The sequence below is a fragment of the Salvelinus sp. IW2-2015 genome, linkage group LG10 (assembly GCF_002910315.2).
Source record: "Salvelinus sp. IW2-2015 linkage group LG10, ASM291031v2, whole genome shotgun sequence".
Classification (NCBI taxonomy): Eukaryota; Metazoa; Chordata; class Actinopteri; order Salmoniformes; family Salmonidae; genus Salvelinus; species Salvelinus sp. IW2-2015.
The window spans coordinates 20,620,938-20,643,159 of record NC_036850.1 but is presented as its reverse complement, the minus strand read 5'-3'; the positions used below and the strand labels follow the sequence as shown (position 1 = coordinate 20,643,159).

Sequence of the window (22,222 nt, the reverse complement as noted above, 5' to 3'; positions counted from 1 at the left end):
CACTAAAATATACATTTATTAAACATAAGAAGAGTGTGAGTTTTGTCACAACCCAGCTCGTAGGAAGTGACAAAGAGCTCCTATAGAACCAGGGCACAAATAATAATAATATAATAATAATCAATAATTTTTGCCTCTTTATTTAGCCATCTTACATATAAAACTTATTTGTTCATCAAAAATTGTGAATAACTCACCACAGTTAATGAGCGGGCTGTGCTTGAAAGGATGCACATAACTCTGCAATGTTGGTTATATTAGAGTCTCAGTTTTTAAATCATTTTTCAACACACCAGTCTGTGCCTGTATTTAGTTTTCATGCTAGTGAGGGCCGAGAATCCACTCTCACATAGGTACATGGTTGCATAGGACATAGTGTCGTAACAGCGCAAGAAATCTGGCAGTGGCTTCTGATAAATAACATTTTCACAGAACCGCTTGTTGCAATTTCGATGAGGCTCTCTTGTTTCAGATATCGGTAAGTGGACTGGAGGCAGGGCATGAAAGGGATAACGAATCCAGTTGTTTGTGTCATCCGTTTCGGGAAAGTATCTGCGTATTTGCACACCCAACTCATTCAGGTGCTTCGCTATATCACATTTGACATTGTTCGTACAGCTTGAGTTAATTTGCACACAAAAATCATACAATGCTTGAAAGACCTGTGTGTTGTCCTTGTTAATCCAGACAGACAAGAGCTCTAACTTCTTAATCATAGCCTCAATTTTGTCCGCACATTGAGTATAGTTGAGAGAGTCCCTGTAATACTAGATTCAGATTATTCAGGCGAGAAGAAACATCACCCAGATAGGCCAGTCGTGTGAGAAACTCGTCATCATGCAAGTGGTGAGACAAGTGAAAATTATGGTCAGTAAAGAAAACTTTAAGATCGTCTCTCAATTTAAAAAAACCGTGTCAATACTTTTCCCCTTGATAACCAGCGCACTTCTGTATGTTGTAAAATCGTTACATGGTCGCTGCCCATATCATTGCATAGTGTAGAAAATACACATCAGGTACACCTCCAATTGACTCAAATTATGTCAATTAGCCTATCAGAAGCTTCTAAAGCCATGACATCATTTTCTGGAATTTTCCAAGCTGTTTAAAGGCACAGTCTACTTTGTGTATGTAAACGTCTGACCAACTGGAATTGTGATACAGTGAATATAAGTGAAGTACTCTGTCTGTAACAAATTGTTGGAAAAATGACTTGTGTCATGCACAAAGTAGATGTCCTAACCGACTTGCCAAAACTATAGTTGTTAACAAGAAATTTGTGAGTGGTTGAAAAAACAGTTTTAATGACTCCAACCTAAGTGTATGTAAACTTCTGACTTCAACTCTAGGACGCTTCTAGCCCTTTCTTATTAATGGTATCTGTTGCTTTTATACATGTCTTACTACTGAAAAGTCGTCTTAATTCTCACTCAAAAAACTCCTGTGGCTTATTTTTTCAAATTGGCATGTTTTGTTTCTAAATGTCTGCGCAAGAGTGAAGGTTTCATTGAGTTTTATTATTTTGATTTAAAAATGCATTTATTTATTTAAATTGATTGATTTCCTTATATGATCTGTAGCTCAGTAAAATCATAGAAATTGTTGCGTGTTTCATTTATATTTTTGTCCAGTATTATTTAGTTGCTTCATCATTTTGCTTCATATTGTTGGCATACTCCCCTCCCCTAGTTGTGTGCATCGGTCGGGTATTTTTAACCTAATTTGCATATGACACACCCCCACATGTAACATGGACAACCATGACCCATGTTCCTATTTGTTATGTAGGCATGCCACCCTGATGCCACATTGAGGTAGGGAAATTAGCTACTTTTGTATTTGTTTAGTAGTTTTTTTAAAATGTTATTTAAAAAAAAAAAAATGTTTTTATTATATATTTATTTTTTTGTAACTTTTTTTTGTGTGGATGATTTTGGGATCACTCTTTATACTGTGAAATAATACTTATTAATTTTGGCTGTGTCCAGTGTTCCTGCAACTTTGTGGTCTACTGTATTGAACAAGTCCACCCTCACACACATTTTTGAGAGCGGTCCCCTTTTTCCAGATGTGTTGCATTGTGGGTGTGAAATGGCCGAATACAATAATACATTTCTGAATAGTGTACATTGAATTCATGAAATCCTTGAATGTGAACAATAGTACATTTTGATAACTTTTATATAGACAGCCAACATAGTAAATAGACTACATGACCCATGTTCCTATGCCACCCTTAGTGCTATAATCAAGTAGTGTCAGTAAAGTACATACTTTCATGATGTGAAGTAGCAGACCATAATGAAAGTTTGATGAAAATTGTTTGTTTTTTACCTGTTCTTCAGAGAAATGCAATGCTCTGAAGATCGTGTTCCAATTAACTGACAATGGAAGAATAAGGAGTAGAGGGCATGAAGCAGTCAAAATGACGACCTCTTAGTTTTTGTGCAGTACTAAGTACTAATTCCATGGATGAGCATGTGTACTAAGCCTGCTGGCAGAGAAATAATGAATTCAGTGGCCCATGGCAGTGGCTTTTAACACCAACAAATGCATGTTAAACAAGAGTGTTAATTGATACCTTTTTTCTTGGCTATTAGGGGCCCTGCCTTAGACAGTATTCGGCAGTAACTACATAACAAGGAAAACCAGGCTAAACAGTAATTTACCCAGTGATGTATAGGCCTAGTGTTTTGAGGTGCATTACAGAGACTACTGACTTCTGTATCATATTCTCTTTAACATAGTTGTGGGGCTTCCTCACTGAGGAAACCTACTGGACAAATAGTAAAATAGCAAATTTCCATACCTTTTAGGAAATGATGATATGGACTCTATTTGGCATGTACGTTTCTCGGCCATGGGGGTGGCACACACTGGGATAGGGGGAGGGGAGTGGGTGGGGTATATGCATTGTCCTATTTTCCCCCACATGATAACGCTGAGAGAACACACACGAAGGTACAGACACATGCATACATTGTGATATTGTTGTATGGTGGTATTAAACATGTGTATTGTAGATATGTATTGGTGTAATAATGTTATATGATGTACTTTTGTATCTTTTGTTGTATATGTAATGTAAGTGTTTTTATATAGTTTTGGACCCAGGAAGAGGGATACCTAATAAGTATACTGACCTGGCTGACACAGAGAGGAAGGGGCCAGTGCTTTCTGAACTGACCCTGACTCATTGTGACTTTGGCTATTCCATGGATGAGACCAGTACCGTGTGTGAGTAGGCATGTGTACCTGGCCTACTGGTAGAGAAATAATGAATTCAGTGACCTGTGACAGTGTCTTTTAAACACCCACAAATGCTTGTTAAACAAGTGTTAATTGATCACTTTTTTCTTGGCTATTAGGGGCCCTGCCTTGTACAGTATTCAGAGCTAACTACATATCACTGAAAACCAGCCATAACACTAACTTACATAGTGATGTATAGGCCTAGTGTTTGTTGGTGCATTATATATGCTACTAATGTTCACATCATATTTTCAGTATTTATTCTTTAACCTTTCTAGGACACACGTTCCGCTAGCGGAACCCCCCCCCCCAACATTCCGCTGAAAAGGCAGCGCGCGAAATTCAAAATATTTTTGAAATATGTAACTTTCACACATTAACAAGTCCAATACAGCAATGAAGATAAACATCTTGTTAATCTACCCATCATGTCCGATTTTTTAAATGTTTTACAGCGAAAACACAATAATAATTTACAAGTTAACATTTCTAATAAAATGTAGTAAAAATTCTAAATAATAAACAATTCAAACAATAAGCAATCAATCAACTTAAGTTAATGAAATGAGAAACTAACAAAAGACTAAAAAGAAATGCAGTCAATAAACAAAAAAGGTAACAATCAACAAGGTAACAATCATCAGGTTCCTAAACTTTTTATAATCAAATCAATCAAAGCGCACTTTAAAATGTTATTTTTTGCAATCATTGTAAGCCTGCCACACACACACTAAAATATACATTTATTAAACATAAGAAAGAGTGTGAGTTTTTGTCACAACCCAGCTCGTAGGAATGACAAAGAGCTCCTATAGAACCAGGGCACAATAATAATAATATAATAATAATCAATAATTTTGCTCTTTATTTAGCCATCTTACATATAAAACCTTATTTGTTCATCAAAAATTGTGAATAACTCACCACAGGTTAATGAGCAGGCTGTGCTTGAAAGGATGCACATAACTCTGCAATGTTGGGTTATATTAGAGTCTCAGTTTTAAATCATTTTTCACACACAGTCTGTGCCTGTATTTAGTTTTCATGCTAGTGAGGGCGAGAATCCCTCTCACATAGGTACATGGTTGCATAGGACATCAGTGTCGTAACAGCGCAAGAAATCTGGCAGTGGCTTCTGATTAAATAACATTTTCACAGAACCGCTTGTTGCATTTCGATGAGGCTCTCTTGTTCAGATATCGGTAAGTGGACTGGAGGCAGGGCATGAAAGGGTAACGAATCCAGTTGTTTGTGTCATCCGTTTCGGGAAAGTATCTGCGTAATTGCACACCCAACTCATTCAGGTGCTTCGCTATATCACATTTGACATTGTTCGTAAGCTTGAGTTAATTTGCACACAAAAAATCATACAATGCTTGAAAGACCTGTGTGTTGTCCTTGTTATTCCAGACGACAAGAGCTCTAACTTCTTAATCATAGCCTCAATTTTGTCCCGCACATTGAGTATAGTTGAGAGAGTCCCTGTAATACTAGATTCAGATTATTCAGGCGAGAAGAAACATCACCCAGATAGGCCAGTCGTGTGAGAAACTCGTCATCATGCAGTGGTGAGACAAGTGAAAATTATGGTCAGTAAAGAAAACTTTAAGTCGTCTCTCAATTTAAAAAAACGTGTCAATACTTTTCCCTTGATAACCAGCGCACTTCTGTATGTTGTAAAATCGTTACATGGTCGCTGCCCATATCATTGCATAGTGTAGAAAATACACATCAGGTACACCTCCAATTGACTCAATTATGTCAATTAGCCTATCAGAAGCTTCTAAAGCCATGACATCATTTTCTGGAATTTTCCAAGCTGTTTAAAGGCACAGTCTACTTTGTGTATGTAAACGTCTGACCAACTGGAATTGTGATACAGTGAATATAAGTGAAGTACTCTGTCTGTAAACAATTGTTGGAAATGACTTGTGTCATGCAACAGTAGATGTCCTAACGACTTGCAAAACTATAGTTGTTAACAAGAAATTTGTGGAGTGGTTGAAAAAACAGTTTTAATGACTCCAACCTAAGTGTATGTAAACTTCTGACTTCAACTCTAAGACGCTTCTAGCCCCTTCTTATTAATGGTATCTGTTGCTTTTATACATGTCTTACTACTGAAAAGTCGTCTTAATTCTCACTCAAAAAACTCTCGTGGCTTATTTTTTCAAATTGGCATGTTTGTTTCTAAATGTCTGCGCAAGAGTGAAGGTTTCATTGAGTTTATTTATTTTGATTTAAAAATGCATTTATTTATTTAAATTGATTGATTTCCTTATATGACTTGTAGTCAGTAAAATCATAGAAATTGTTGCGTGTTTCATTTATATTTTTGTCCAGTATTATTAGTTGCTTCATCATTTTGCTTCATATTGTTGGCATACTCTCCTCCCCTAGTTGTGTGCATCGGTCGGGTTATTTTAACCTAATTTGCATATGACACACCCCACACATGTAACATGGACACCATGACCCATGTTCCTATTTGTTATGTAGGCATGCCACCCTGATGCCACATTGAGGTAGGGAAATTAGCTACTTTTGTGTTTGTTTAGTAGTTTTTTTTTTAATGTTATTTAAAAAAAAAAAAGTTTTTTATTATATATTTATTTTTTGTACATTTTTTTTGTGTGGATGATTTTGGGATCACTTTTATACTGTGAAATAATACTTATTAATTTTGGCTGTGTCCAGTGTTCCTGCACTTTGTGGTCTACTGTATTGAACAAGTCCACCCTCACACACATTTTTGAGAGCGGTCCCCTTTTCCAGATGTGTTGCATTGTGGGTGTGAAATGGCCGCATACAATAATACATTTCTGAATAGTTACATTGAATTCAATGAAATCCTTGAATGTGAACAATAGTACATTTTGATAACTTTTATATAGACAGCCAACATAGTAAATAGACTACCATGACCCATGTTCCTATGCCACCTTAGTGCTATAATCAGTAGTGTCAGTAAAGTACATACTTTCATGATGTGAAGTAGCAGACCATAATGAAAGTTTGATGAAAATGTTTTGTTTTTACCTGTTCTTCAGAGAAATGCAATGCTCTGAAGATGCTGTTCCAATTAACTGACAATGGAAGAATAAGGAGTAGAGGGCATGAAGCAGTCAAAATGACGACCTCTTAGTTTTTGTGCAGTACTAAGTACTAATTCCATGGATGAGCATGTGTACTAAGCCTGCTGGCAGAGAAATAATGAATTCAGTGGCCCATGGCAGTGGCTTTTAACACCAACAAATGCTTGTTAAACAAGAGTGTTAATTGATACCTTTTTGTTGATTAGGGGCCCTGCCTTAGACAGTATTCGCAGTAACTACATAACAAGGAAAACCAGGCTAAACAGTAATTTACACAGTGATGTATAGGCCTAGTGTTTGAGGTGGCATTACAGAGCTACTGACTTCTGTATCATATTCTCTTTAACATAGTTGTGGGGCTTCCTCACTGAGGAACCTACTGGACAAATAGTAAAATAGCAAATTTTCCATACCTTTTAGGAAATGATGATATGGACTCTATTTGGCATGTACGTTTCTCGGCCATGGGTGGCACACACTGGGATATGGGGGAGGGAGTGGGTGGGGTAAATGCATTGTCCTATTTTCCCCCACATGTAACGCTGAAGAGACACACCCGAGGTACAGACACATGCATACATTGTGATATTGTTGTATGGTGGTATTAAACATGTTGTATTGTAGATATGTATTGGTGTAATAATGTTATATGATGTACTTTTGTATCTTTTGTTGTATTGTAATGTAAGTGTTTTTATATAGTTTTGGACCCCAGGAAGAGGGATACCTAATAAGTAATACTGACCTGGTGACACAGAGAGGAAGGGGCCAGTGCTTTCTGAACTGACCCTGATTCATTGTGACTTTGGCTATTCCATGGATGAGACCAGTACCGTGTGTGAGTAGGCATGTGTACCTGGCCTACTGGTAGAGAAATAATGAATTCAGTGACCTGTGACAGTGTCTTTTAAACACCCACCAAATGCTTGTAACAAGTGTTAATTGATCACTTTTTTCTTGGCTATTAGGGGCCCTGCCTTGTACAGTATTCAGAGCTAACTACATATCACTGAAAACCAGCCATAACACTAACTTACATAGTGATGTATACGCCTAGTGTTTTTGTGGTGCATTATATATGCTACTAATGTTCACATCATATTTTCAGTATTTATTCTTTAACCTTTCTAGGACACACGTTCCGCTAGCGGAACCCCCCCCCCCAACATTCCGCTGAAAAGGCAGCGCGCGAAATTCAAAAATATTTTTGAAATATGTAACTTTCACACATTAACAAGTCCAATACAGCAAATGAAAGATAAACATCTTGTTAATCTACCCATCATGTCCGATTTTTWAAATGTTTTACAGCGAAAACACAATAATAATTTACAAGTTAACATTTCTAATAAAATGTAGTAAAAATTCTAAATAATAAACAATTCAAACAATAAGCAATCAATCAACTTAAGTTAATGAAATGAGAAACTAACAAAAGACTAAAAAGAAATGCAGTCAATAAACAAAAACAGGTAACAATCAAACAGGTAACAATCATCAGGTTCCTAAACTTTTTATAATCAAATCAAATCAAAGCGCACTTTAAAATGTTATTTTTTGCCATCATTGTAAGCCTGCCACACACACACTAAAATATACATTTATTAAACATAAGAAAGAGTGTGAGTTTTTGTCACAACCCAGCTCGTAGGAAGTGACAAAGAGCTCCTATAGAACCAGGGCACAAATAATAATAATATAATAATAATCAATAATTTTGCTCTTTATTTAGCCATCTTACATATAAAACCTTATTTGTTCATCAAAAATTGTGAATAACTCACCACAGGTTAATGAGCAGGCTGTGCTTGAAAGGATGCACATAACTCTGCAATGTTGGGTTATATTAGAGAGAGTCTCAGTTTTAAATCATTTTTCACACACAGTCTGTGCCTGTATTTAGTTTTCATGCTAGTGAGGGCCGAGAATCCACTCTCACATAGGTACATGGTTGCATAGGACATCAGTGTCGTAACAGCGCAAGAAATCTGGCAGTGGCTTCTGAWTAAATAACATTTTCACAGAACCGCTTGTTGCAATTTCGATGAGGCTCTCTTGTTCAGATATCGGTAAGTGGACTGGAGGCAGGGCATGAAAGGGATAACGAATCCAGTTGTTTGTGTCATCCGTTTCGGGAAAGTATCTGCGTAATTGCACACCCAACTCATTCAGGTGCTTCGCTATATCACATTTGACATTGTTCGTAAGCTTGAGTTAATTTGCACACAAAAAATCATACAATGCTTGAAAGACCTGTGTGTTGTCCTTGTTAATCCAGACAGACAAGAGCTCTAACTTCTTAATCATAGCCCTCAATTTTGTCCCGCACATTGAGTATAGTTGAGAGAGTCCCTGTAATACTAGATTCAGATTATTCAGGCGAGAAGAAACATCACCCAGATAGGCCAGTCGTGTGAGAAACTCGTCATCATGCAAGTGGTGAGACAAGTGAAAATTATGGTCAGTAAAGAAAACTTTAAGATCGTCTCTCAATTTAAAAAAACGTGTCAATACTTTTCCCCTTGATAACCAGCGCACTTCTGTATGTTGTAAAATCGTTACYTGGTCGCTGCCCATATCATTGCATAGTGTAGAAAATACACAATGCTCAGGGGCCTTGCTGTAACAAAGGTAACCATTTTCACTGTAGTGTCCAAAACATCTTTCAAGCTGTCAGGCATTCCTTTGGCAGCAAGAGCCTCTCGGTGGATGCTGCAGTGTACCCAAGTGACGTCGGGAGCAACTCCTTGTACGCGTGTTACCACTCCACTATGTCTCCCTGTCATGACTTTTGCGCCATCAGTACAGATACCAACATATCTTGACCATCAAAGTCKATTTGATGTCACAAAGCTGTCCAGTCATTTAAAAATGTCCTCTCCAGTTGTCCTGGTTTCCAGTGGTGTACGAAAGAGGATGTCTTCCTAAATTGACCCCCCATAAACGTAACAGAAATATACCAGGAGCTGTGCCAGGCCCGACACGTCTGTTGACTCATCCAGCTATAACACATAGAATTCAATGGCTTGTATGCGAAGCAGTAATTGTTTCAAAACTCCAACCTAAGTGTATGTAAACTTCTGACTTCAACTCTAAGACGCTTCTAGCCCCTTCTTATTAATGGTATCTGTTGCTTTTATACATGTCTTACTACTGAAAAGTCGTCTTAATTCTCACTCAAAAAACTCCTGTGGCTTATTTTTCAAATTGGCATGTTTTGTTTCTAAATGTCTGCGCAAGACTGAAGGTTTCATTGAGTTGTGATATTGTACTTTTGCAGGTATAACACACTGTGGCTGAGGAAAGGCACTACTCCCAATATAAGTGAACCCCAAATCAATGTAGTTCTCATCATATTTGCACCTCTTTGATGGTCCAACGTCCCTGTCTGTTTAAAAAAAGAAAAAAGTGAATCACATAATTCTTTAGTGTACCCCTGACGCAGTTTAGGAATACCTGTGTAATGGTTGACGGTATGTTTGTGTCTTTATGTTGGGGGAGGGTAAGGGGTGGGGTCTGGCAGTTTCTGGCTGGAGGTGGCAATTGTGGTTGGTCACTTCTGTATCCAGGGTTGGTGCTGGTATTGGGGCTGGGACCAGGAAGAACTGGGTTGGTGTTGGGGCTGGGTTGGAAATTGTGCTGATATCAGGGCTGGAAAACCAGGGGTTAGGTGCTGGGACTGTGGCCCTGGGAGAAAGAACAACTCGGAACGAGGAACTGAGGAACTGACAACCTGAGGAGCAAGCAGACACACAAGGGAGCCCTAGACCCAAAGGTCAATGGTAGTACTTCCCTGTCACCTGCTCGCTGTGGGTGAAGCTGCTGGTTTAACAAAGGTTAGCCATGTATTGGCAAAAATGTCCAAGTCAAGAAAGCTTACCAGCAGTCAGCGGCACTTGTCGCACTGGTAGCCTATTCACTGGTTCTTTTCAAAGCCTATGTCAGATACTCCAGTGAGTGTAATTGGCTCAAAGTTAGAAGTTGAGATAGAAGATACTCTCCTCTTTTCTACTGTAGGTATGTAATTTGTTTATTCTGTTGTTGCTAGCGACATTCATAAAAACATTGGGGGAAAAAATATGTATTTTTGTCTGACCCCCGGTTGAATAACAGAGACATCAACACTTACCTTTAGACATCTGAATCACAGCAAAGACGCACAGTGAAATAAAATAGGGTGAGCATTAGCATTTATTTTCCCTCATCATCATCACAAACCACGTTTCCATCCACTGTTTTTATGCGAGTAAAGTCATACCGTATAAAAATAATCATGACACCTGTGATGGATACACAAGGTTTTGGTAAGGTTTTATAAATGGTGTCAGATAATTTGTTGGTTTGACATGGTGGTATCTTTCTGTGTKTGTAAAATTAATTATGCACAAAATGGCGGTGGAAATGCCTTTATCTGCAAATATTGATTTAATAACCATCATATCGAAGTAAACTTGGGGAGTCACGCAATGACATGGTGTGTGATCCTCCCACGACAGCTCGGGAAAGCATGCCGTTTATTAGGCTACAGATGAAATAAATAATGATGAACTTCACAGGGTGGTGAAAGTGCATGGTATGAGCTTGATACTCCTTTACAATAAATGTTGAGGGTCTTATTCTGGTGACATGATGAATGATACTTGACTACCATTTTGATAAATACAAACATTCTTGCTCTTATCCATAATAATCTCATCATATAGACTAGCCTCCCTGCACAGTCTACCCACACTGTATCTGTGAGCTGTTGGATAGAGTGTACATGTCAAGACCAGAGTAGACACATTTTTGTATTTAACACAATCGTTTTTTGTGACAAAACTATAGGTAGAGTTGAAAATGTGATGGAAACACATTGAACATCAGATTTTTATTCCGTACATAAAAACTTAAGCGAAAAAGTACATTTTGTGTGCACTACATCATCAAGCATTGATTTTGATCAGTTTGGTGGAAACACACAACTGGTGGGAAAATGTGCATGTTCTATTTATGCAGATTTTAGAATATTCACATGAAAATCTGTCACCAACTGGATGGAAACCTAGCTAGTGATTCTTCAGCTTAGTTCAGCTGTCACTAAATTCCAGCTAAAATAAGCAGAATAACATGGTCAAGCAGACACACAATGAATCAATCACATTACTCAGTACTCAGGAAAAAAGGACTTCTTTTCCACAGCATCATCAATAATCTGATGTACTGTGTGTCATCACTGGATCACCCCACTGTAGGTGAGTGGGTGAGGAAAATGATGGGTTAGGCCAGACAGGTTTACCCATCAGACCAATCAGAAATGGTCCTATTTGTGGGTTATCACAGAGAGGAAGTTAGAAATCTGATGGGTTAGAGAGGAAGGTCTAGGAGAGGCTCTGGATTGGACTGGATCTCCTGACTCATGGAAGACAAGAGAGGGCACGTCATACGTCTCACGCAGCCACAGGCTCCCTCAGCTCTAAAATGTGGTGTATAATGTGTGTGACAGCCGGACTGGAGGAGGACTGGACCCTAGCCATGACACAGGGAGAGAGATGCAGACCTAGGTTTTCTCTCTCCTTCTCTGTGTCTAAATCAGGATAACACTGAATGAATCAGCAGACTGACACCTGTGCGATAGCAGGTGTGCTATAAACTCCCCAGGGATGGAGATCATTTACTTTGGCTGACTATTGGCCCTTGCTAAGATATCAGTATAATAATAATATAATCAAAACATATTGGCCATTGTTAACAGCAGTCAGTATAATAATAATATAATCAAAACATATTGGCCCTTGCAAACAGCAGTCAGTATAATCAAAACATATCATTTAAGTGTTTGACAGAGATGTGGGGGCGTTTCCTCTTTGAGGAAGCCTATTAGACTAATACTAATAGAAGCAAGTATTCCATATTTACTGTGATGTCAAGATAATCTCTATACTTGGCATGTAGGTTTTCTCAGTCATGGGTGGCAGACATTGGGGTGTATGGGGGAGGGGAGGGGCGTGGTATATGCAAATTGTACTGTACAATAACATCCATCCCCCAGGTTTATCTATCTTTGTGGACAGTGTAGGAAGGAACACAGGGACCAGTCTAGAGAGTCTTATTATGATCTCCCACTGACTGTCTTAGGATACACATGATCTACCGACTTCTACCCCTGTCAATCAAGAACATGTTTGTTCATAGCTTTGACTAGAGAAAGACAAAGGCAACAGTATAGAAMGGASACWGTTTATTATTGATGTTTGAGCTGCCAGGCCTTTTTCAAGACAAGACTCAATGGGACAATCCACTGTTATGACCATACAYGGAAGAKWGTGTGTCATTCATAACTTTGACTTACASCSGAGCACATKTTTTTTAATACTTTCAGAAMAACTTATTGTTTAACAAATACTTTCTTTGTTCAGTACCCTTGTCTCTTTTTTATAGCCCTGTGTCTACCACATTCCACTTGTTCTGAAACACTACAGTTAATGTGTGTTTTTTTGGATCGTCCACAATCCTCTCAGGTGTTTTTAAATGATCTCATTCTCCGTAAGTTACACTGGGTTGCTTCCTTCAGAACCAGCACAGGCCTGATCATATTCCCTCATGTATTATAACACACAGATACAGCTCTTCAAGTGTGTTCACTGTAAWACCATAATCCACAGCATAGCACTGACAACAGGGATTAATCATGGGTTTTGGAAAGGAGAGGAGAGCACTGCATTGCTACAGCAACACACATCATTCTCTGACAACACACCCAGCTGGTTTAGACAGAATCTTAACAGAAACCTAAACCTGACAGAAACACTGTGCCTCCATACGACACATGAAGAGGATGTGTTGTTCCCTCAGTGTTTCTCACATATAGGAGAACACTYTCAGAACCCTTCTGTCCTGAGTAACTCCTGCTGTGTATGCACATATTGAGAAGTGATGCGGTACTCAGCGGTAGCCATGTGATTAATTACTGTTGTTTTATCTGTTGTGTAGCTTTATGCCAGTATATAGAGGCTACTAAATTCAGAGATGGGGCCAGAGGATTGGCGAGTGCAGATGAAGGTAACCCCCACCAGCCCCCCTCAGAATAATCTCACCTCCGCTTGCTCCTTTATCCTGACACGCCCTTGTTTCACAGCACTCTCCTTTTGTTGATTTGTAATGTTTCTGAGAACTCAGTTCTGTATAGGTGAGGGGAACTCTGCAAGCACTTTTCCTTCTGTCCTCCTCCCTCTTTCCACCCTTCCCGGTCCTCCCTCTCTCCTCCTACTCCTTCTTCTTCTTCTTCCTCCTCCTCCTCCTCCTGCTCTACCTTCACCTCCTCTTTTGGAAGCTAGCTACTGAACAACAAGCCAATCTGTTTGACAATCACTTTGTCTCTACCTCTCACACACCCAGTTCTACCTACATGTACCAGCGCTGGTGTTGCTTGGCCAATGTGTTCTCTCCCCTTCCACTCTGAATGACTTATCAATCATGTCTTGGTGTGTGCATCACTTCTGCTTTCACTGTGGATCTGAATCAATTTAATTTGTGTTGGTTTGTTTGATTGATTGATTGTTTTGCGGGTTGCTTTGCCTGTATTGCCATAAAAGCTGTCACTTTACTGGTAATTCTATATGTAGATGTTTGTTTTCTTATAAGCAACAAGCATTGTCTTTTTCTGAATAGATTTATACAAGCAAAACCCAATACATAGTATTACTATCTGACTATTTGACCTCTTTGGCAGCGGTTACTTTCCTTCACTGGCCCAGTACAGGATGCTGTTGACAGCTTTACATGATGCAATACAGCCTTTCTCTCCAGACCACTGTGCTCACTTCCTATTTCCTGTGWGGAGGGTTGTCTTGTGCCTCAAGRCTGCTTCTGATTGGGCCTCTGCATACTTTTGTGCTTCTGTTGCTCTTTAGGCCCTGAGTCCTGATTTTTTTGCTCTCTTTTTTCTTCTGTCTTTTTCTCTGTCCCTCTATTTCTCCCTCTCTTTCAGGTGAGAATTTTGAGCAGAGTCCACTGCGGAGAACCTTTAAGTCCAAAGTTCTAGCGCACTACCCAGAGAATGTGGAGTGGAGTCCCTTTGACCAGGATGCCGTTGGCATGGTAAGGGAACTGCGGAATGTGTAACTAACACAACATTTATTTTATTTGAAGCTACACCCATTTCTGTTTCCAGGGTTTACATCTATATGTCATTATGGATTAGGACCTGTATTGTTTAGCTGACCGACTAACCTGATCTATTACCTCCTCTCTCAGCTGTGTATGCCAAAGGGTCTGGCCTTCCGRACGCAGGCGGACACACGCGAGCCTCAGTTCCARTCCTTCATCATCACGCGGGAGGACGGCTCGCGGACGTACGGCTTTGCKCTCACTTTCTACGAGGAGGTGACCAGCAAGCAGATCTGCAGCGCCATGCAGACTCTGTACCACATGCACAATGCTGAACAATACGACATCCTGCACACCCCCACCACCCCGCGGTGCCCRGAGGWCCAGCGCCACCTCCATCCCCACCCMCTCAACCCCCACCCCCAACARACGCTTCTCCCCACGCCCTCCATCTCCCGGCTGCAGCGCTTCAACTCCTACGACATCAGCCGCGACACGCTCTACGTGTCCAAGTGCATCTGCCTCATCGCGCCCATGGCCTTCCCCCAGGCCTGCAGGAAGGTGCTCCAGCAGCTCCACCAGGCCGTCTCCTCCCCCCAGCCCCCACCCCTCCCCTTGGAGAGCTACGTCTACAACATCCTGTACGAGGTGCCCCTGCCTCCCGCTGGGCGCTCCCTGAAGTTCTCGGGGGTGTATGGGCCAGTGGTGTGCCAGAGGCCCAGCACGGCAGAGCTGCCTCTCTTTGACTTCCCTATCAGCCAGGTGTTTGAGCTGCTGGGGGTGGAGAACGTCCTCCAGCTGTTTACCTGCGCCCTGTTGGAGATCCAGATCCTGCTCTACTCACAGCGTAAGTCCTTACTTAGGATCTTTCTCTCTGATCTGCTGAACTTTCTGTGGTTTTCTGTCTATTGTCCCCATCGCTTTTAGAAAGGATTGGGATTTGTTATTTCAGAAATACTGACATTTTAGAAGAAATCAGAAATAACAGTTGTGGTTAGGATCTTCGGTATGTTCATTGGAACTATTATCCAGGCAGATTAAATAAACTATCCTGTGATTCCATTAAAGGCCCAGTGCAGTCAACAACTCAATTTCCCAGTGTTTTATATATATTTCCATACTATGAGTTTGTATTAATACTGTGAAATGGTGAAAATGATAATGGACTTTTAGTGTGAGAGCTGTTTGAAAAGACCGCCTGAAATGTATGCATGTTTTGGTTGGATGGAGTTTTGGCCTTCCATAGTGACATCACCATGTGCTAAATTTGTTAATAGACCAATAAAATTAGAGTTCCAAACCACTCTGCCAATAACAGATAACAGCTAGTTTTCCCCTCCCCACTCAGACCACTCGCAGACAGTCCTAGAAAAATTATTGCTTGAGACATTGCCCTTTGCTAAGAAGCTATTTTTATATATATATTCTTTAACCATTTTAATTTGAAACAATCACAGTAAGGTACAACATTGTTACCCAGGAGTTATTTGATATTGAGATAAAAACGGCTGCATTGGACCTTTAAAGAAAACTGTGTTCTTCCCAGCTTGTGTAAATGTTAGTTTCTCCTCATGGGCTCTCAGCTCAGGCCTAGCTTGTGTGTGTGTGTGTGCGTGTGCGCGTGTGTGTGTGTGTGTGTGTGTGTGGTGTGTGTGGTGTGTGTGGTGTGTGTGGTGTGTGTGTGTGTGGTTGTGTGTGTGTGTGTGTGTGTGTGTGTTGTGTGTGTGTGTGTGGATGTGTTTAACTATTCTTGTGGGGACCAGAAGTCCCTACAAGAATAGTAAACAAACAAAATGTTGACCAGCTGGGACATTTTGTTAGTCCCAAGGTCAAATGCTATTTCTAGGGGTTAGGTTAAGGTTGAATTAGTGTTAGGGTTAGAATTAAGTTAAATATTAAGGTTAGGAGCTAGGGTAGTTGTAGGGTAGGGTTAGGATAAAGTTTAGGTTTTTGGGTTAGGGTTAGGGTTAGGGTTAAGGTTAAGGTTAGGTTGGGTAAGAGTACGGGTTAGGATTAGGGTTAGGTTTAGGGTTAGGGGTTAGGGAAAATAGGATTTTGAATGGGACTGAATTGTATGTCCCCACAAGGTTAGCTGTACAAGACTGTGTGTGTGTGTGTGTGTGTGTGTGTGTGTGTGTGTGTGTGTGTGTGTGTGTGTGTGTGTGTGTGTGTGTGTGTGTGTGTGTGTGTGTGTGTGCTGGTGTGAGTTGCTGGGGTAAACAGGCTGTTTTGCAGCAGCAGTGTGTGTGCTGGTGTGAGTTGCTGGGGTAAACAGGCTGTTTTGCAGCAGCAGTGTGTGTACTGTGAAGGGCTGTCTCTGGTGGCTGTGATCAGGCCTTTGTTTCCCCCTTCTCATGTTCAACCCCAGGCCCACACTGAGAGAGATTGACAGTGAATATGGACACATTCAAGAGGACCTTTTTGGGAGGAATGGGAAATATTTAGATATGACACAGGTCATTTAGCACATTTAAAAATGAGATCTACAGAATTGATAGACACAGGTCTTCCACTATGTGTGAAAAGAAACAGCATTATACATAATAAATCAGCTTCAATCAGGAATTGTTTTGTTCAGAGACCAATGTTGGAGGTTTTGAAAAGCAATTCAGCATTATACAGAATGGCGTATTCCTCCTCCATGGAAGCACACTGGGATTGACTTTGATCAGAGTCAGTGGCGTGCAGCAGGAAGATTGTTTCAGGATTGGGGAACTGGCGTGTTGATAGGATCCATTACGGAGACAGGGAAAAGGCAAATTSTTTATAAAACGCCAGGGGCTAGAGGAGCAATGCTGTGGTGTTGCTAGGCAACCCTTGCAGGAGGATAAGGAGGAGGACGCAGTCAGTGATGCAGGYTAAAGATGATTGGTTGGAGATGACATCATCCCTTTTTTTCTCCAGAAGGCTCAATGCAGGATGTGTGCTAAAGAGTGTTTTCTGGAGTGTGAACCTGTGAGCTTTCCACTGAGCAGGGACAGGGTGTRGTTAGTTAAAACTGCATAGGCTGAGGCAAGTGATCCCCCATACTAAAAATTAGCTGACTGGAGAGWGTCTGTTCTAAAAATAGAGGCATAATTCATAACTCAGATACATAGGCCCTGCCCTGGRCTGTGTCTTTCCCACATACAGTACATTAATCCTCCTTGAAACGAGCATCTGCTGCTGTTTTTCCCATCTCTCCAAGTAGATCAATGGAAGCTTGCCATTTCCCCTGCCGGGCCTGCATGTTAGTAGTCCGTATATAGAGCTCTCATTCTGTTAGCACCACGGGGTGCCTCAGGGAGTGAAGCCGTTCACCCTTGTGTCGTCATTGTGCACTACATATTTTTCCAGTGACTTCGAGATGATTGTGATAGTTGTGTGGCTTTCCAGTAGGTGTAGATGGTTCATCAGAAGAAGAGCAATGTGTTCGACGATAAACCGTACAAGGAACACTGGGCGAAGTCGGAAGTCTTTTAGAACATACGACGCCATGTCCACCAAGGTGTCGGGCCATCGCCCCCACCGGTGGCTCAGGAATGGTGCGTTTTATCCCCGCATATGGCCAAGAACCTTGGTCTGGACACACATACCCATACACGTGTATGCTCAGTTGTGAGTGAGGTAATCATAATCCTTGCAGAATGTTGTAAACGTTAAGGCTGTATTTAGTTAACTGTCCCCAAACCTCGTTAATTTCCCAGATGTGTTATCCACCCCGGTGCCTCAGGGTGCGTTACCCGTTAGGCTGTCCACCCACCGGTCGCTCTCTAGGGTGCGTTACACCCTCGTTAGGAAGGCTAGCAACTGATCTACGCGCTTATCGCGTAGGCTCGCAAGAGATACGCCGTGTTGCACGCGGTTTGTTGCTTAAAGAGAACCTTACGCTGTCCTACCACCTGTATCTCCCAAGATCTCATGCTGGTTGATACAATGTGATGCCCAATCATTAGGTTATTTTGAGTGGAGCGCTGTGCCGTCACCTCCCCTCAAGGGGGCAACCGTGGCCAAGTAGTGTAATGAAATGTGACCAAGAGATCTTAGCGATAACTCGCCGTTAGGTTCTCTGATGTCCACCCACCCCCCAGGCAAATCAAAACTTTGTGTGCTTCCAGGGTGCCGAGGTGCAGTTATCGGCTTATCGTATTGGATAAGGAGTTTCCAAAGAACTATGTTGGCCACACAATGATCAATGCCACGGTGCTTCCAGCGTGCGCATTACCGTGGTAAGTAAGGATTCACACCCTCCCCCACGGTGCTACACAAGGGTGCGTTACCACAGTATAGGAGTGCAGGAAAATGTTCCAGCCCCCCCCACACGGGTGACTAATCAGTGGGTTGGCCGCTTGTAACCCGTATAGGTTTTCACACTGTACGTCAACCTAGACCCCCCATACGAGTGCTCAGTGGTATAGGCGTTATACTTGCCCACGTTTAGGGAGAGATGTCGCAGCACACTCGTGAAACTTGTCCCACGGGGTGTTGTGAAGTTTGGAGTGTATGGCGAATCTTATTATAAGTAACTGGGTACGTTAGGCCACTGTCCACCCCACCCCCTAGGCTTAGCACACGGTGGCCTCAGGCGTGCGTTACCCGTTAGGTAGGCTTGTCAAACTGGCTAACCACCCAAGGTGCGTGTTTACAAGGGGTGGTTTAACCTCGCCCGTTAGGGCCCCAGATAGAATAGCTGTCCACCCCCCCACGGTGCTGCCAGGGTGCGGAGCTTAATCCCCCGGTACTAGGCAGGCTGTCCCACCCCATTTTGGTGACCGCGATTATACTATCCAAGTGCAAACACATTTTACCGGAGTCGGCTCGCACTCAGGGTGCGGTACCGTTGGAAAGTGCTTGTCCTCATTTGTCCCCCCGCACGGTGCTGCAAGGGTGGACAGGTTAACCACGTTAAGGGGGTTGACTTCTCCGAGCTGTCCACACCGCCCCCCCACGAATGGTGCTGCAGGGTGCGTTTCCCGCCGTCTAGCGACACTGTCCACCACCGTTCCCCCCCCGTATGTTAACGGTGGCTCACCGGTGCGTGTTACCAGTTAGGAACTGCTCGACATAACCACTCCCCAAGACGGATCGCCTGCGCAGGGGTGACTGTTACCTCGACTTAGGGACTGTCCAGCCCCGCCCACAAGGGCTCAGGGTGGCCGTCTACCTCTCACCGTGGTAGTGTTCTTAGTTACTTTATCTTCCTATCCCTTCCACAGGGTCTCACGTTGATGACAGTTTTAAATTGTCACTGTACATTAAGTGTAATGTTATCATAACATACGTTAAAAAATAGATAGTACTGGAACACTGGTAATTGATAGCAATTGCTTGTATTATAAACTGATATACTGCCCAAACAATGCAAATAGCTGGGACACATAGTACCACCTATGGTCAGAGTGCATTACACCTGTTACGCAGGTTCCATGTGTGCACAAACTGAGATGATCAGAACCTCTCTGTTAGGAACTATCTGTTTATGAAGATGAAACGACGTAGGATGGTCCCCTTTTGGCTTCTTGGACAACAATTTAAGAAAGTTGATGTAAACACCAAATAGGGCTGTAGAGCCAATGACAAGAACACTAGAGAAATGGCATCGTGAGTGGAATCCAATTAGAACACATAGAGAAATGGCAATCATGGATGGATCCAATAGAAACACTAGAGGAAATGGCTCGTGGTGGATCCCAATAGAACACTCACATAGTTGAGAAATGACATAGTTAGGGTGGGATCCATATTTGACAGTACAGACTAGAAATGCAGAATCAATTACGAAGGAAATTGGCATCCGTGGGTGGAATCCCAATAGAACCAGCTAGAGAAAAGTTGCATTCAATGAGTGGAATCCAATAAAGAACACTAGAGAATGGCAAATCGGCACAGGATAGGATCGAACGTATGAACCACAGAAGAAATGGCTATCGTAGGTGGAATCCCAATAGACAAACTTAGAGAAATGGCATTGTGTGGTGGATGCAATACGAACACTAGAGAACATGAACATTCGTCGGGGTGGATCCAATAGAACACTATGAGAATGGCATCCGTGAGTGATCCAATAGAACACTAGACGAAATTTTGAAAGTCCGTTGGATAGGATCTCAATAGAACACTGACGAGAAATATAGACACGACACAAACTAGAGGAATGGCATCAGTGGTGGATCCAAATCAGAACACTAAGAAGAATGGCATTACGTGGTGAGAAGTCCAATAGACAGACAAGTATAACCATCACTAACGCTCCATTGTTGTTTTGTGTGACAGACTACCAGAGGCTGATGACTGTGGCGGAGAAGCACACAGCCTTATGATGGTTCCCTTTCCAGTGGCAGCATGTCTATGTGCCCATCCTGCCCGCCTCACTGCTGCACTTCCTGGATGCCCCAGTGCCCTACCTGATGGGCCTTGCACTCCAACGGAGAGGGTGACCGCACAAACTAGAGGCTGCCTCAGGAGGTAACCATACACTCAATGGACCTATGCACGCATGTTGCACACACACACACATACGCACAGCTACTTCACATACACACACACCAGCCCCACACAAACAATCGAAATAGATATTTTTTAGTTTATGCATGTAATTGTTTCTCTAGGGTTGTTTATCTTTTTCATTTCTCTCCTTTCTGTCCTCTCCCATCCTCCCTATTCCTTTCTCTCCAAAGGCATTTTTGATTGGGAACATACAGCTCTAGCTGAAATCATTTAGTTGGATTCTCAGCCCAGCCCTCTTTAAATGCAGCCTGTCAGAGCAATAACAAGTCATTTTCTACAGATTGCAATGCGTGAACTTGTTTGTGCTGAGAATACTAACAACGACTTCCCTCTGGACACTCCTGCAACCCATCTCCATCTAACTGTCTGATACACCCAACAAAGTGACGGCATGAAATTGGCTAATTGTAGAGAGAATCACAGGGCTTACAACACAGATTCAAACCATCCTCGTTCCCGTAGCTCTCCAGGCTTGTTTTTGTCCTTCGTTTTGATTAACAGTCGTTTTTCCCACCAATTACACAAAGGAGGTGAATTTTATCAATTTACTATATATCGATTATGATTAATTACTTAGATAACCCATTCATAAATGCTAAATGTGTTATCATTAAACATTATTCATGCTTAATGATTTTTTTAAATAAAATGGGTTTGTGTTTACTTCTTAATAATGTTTCAACGGGTAGAGTTGTGTCCTTTGTGAGGACAAACAGCCCTCATTAACCATGTTGAAGCTTCCATGCTTTTAAGTTTGATCAAAACACGTTGCTGTTGCTACCTGTACACAGCAATTCTGCTAAGGGCCCTTCACATAGAGCCTGGAGGAAGGGTGCTGTGGTGTGCAACAAGCTTCTTTACACATCTGGAGCCGGTCCAATGGAAAAGAGCTATGACGAATAAAAAGCACTGAAATTGTGAATTGAGGAACCTAAGTCAATCTCAATTATTGCTTATTGAGGATCCATTTCTATATTTATATCCTAATACTCTTAAGAATGAAACAGCAGACAATCAACAATAGGAGGGCTGATCTTAATTTCAAAAGAGTATTTTATCTACACATTCAGAATATCTGTTGATATTACTATAAATACTGTCTTCAGTTAATGTCTTGAAGTCAATCCAACATCCTTATCTCACTACATGCTCCTCAATTGGAGACCTTAACATATCGAACGTGTAAGTATCCACCTAGTGGAGCGAAGAAATAAAAGAGATGGAATGGTCTGCCTATAATACAAGGAACATAACTATCACTAGCGAGATTGCTTCCTCTGGTGATATCTCTTATAATTCAT

At 41.5% G+C, this 22,222-nt stretch overlaps 1 protein-coding gene and 2 non-coding genes across 3 annotated transcripts in view; 1 reads left to right on the top strand and 2 right to left on the bottom strand.

Annotated features, from left to right (window-relative positions):
• Positions 1 to 22,222, top strand: part of LOC139028330 (DENN domain-containing protein 5A-like) — a 54,209-nt gene that overhangs the window by 11,497 nt on the left and 20,490 nt on the right. The window contains exons 2-3 of the mRNA XM_070445481.1: positions 14,317 to 14,426; positions 14,583 to 15,282. Coding sequence (XP_070301582.1) covers positions 14,317 to 14,426; positions 14,583 to 15,282 — 810 coding nt within the window. The remainder of the gene's footprint in view (positions 1 to 14,316; positions 14,427 to 14,582; positions 15,283 to 22,222) is intronic.
• On the bottom strand, positions 2,751 to 2,804 carry LOC111969586 (U7 small nuclear RNA). The gene has a single exon (XR_002878007.1). It is a non-coding gene; the product is annotated as a U7 small nuclear RNA (small nuclear RNA).
• Positions 6,702 to 6,755, bottom strand: LOC111969587 (U7 small nuclear RNA). The gene has a single exon (XR_002878008.1). It is a non-coding gene; the product is annotated as a U7 small nuclear RNA (small nuclear RNA).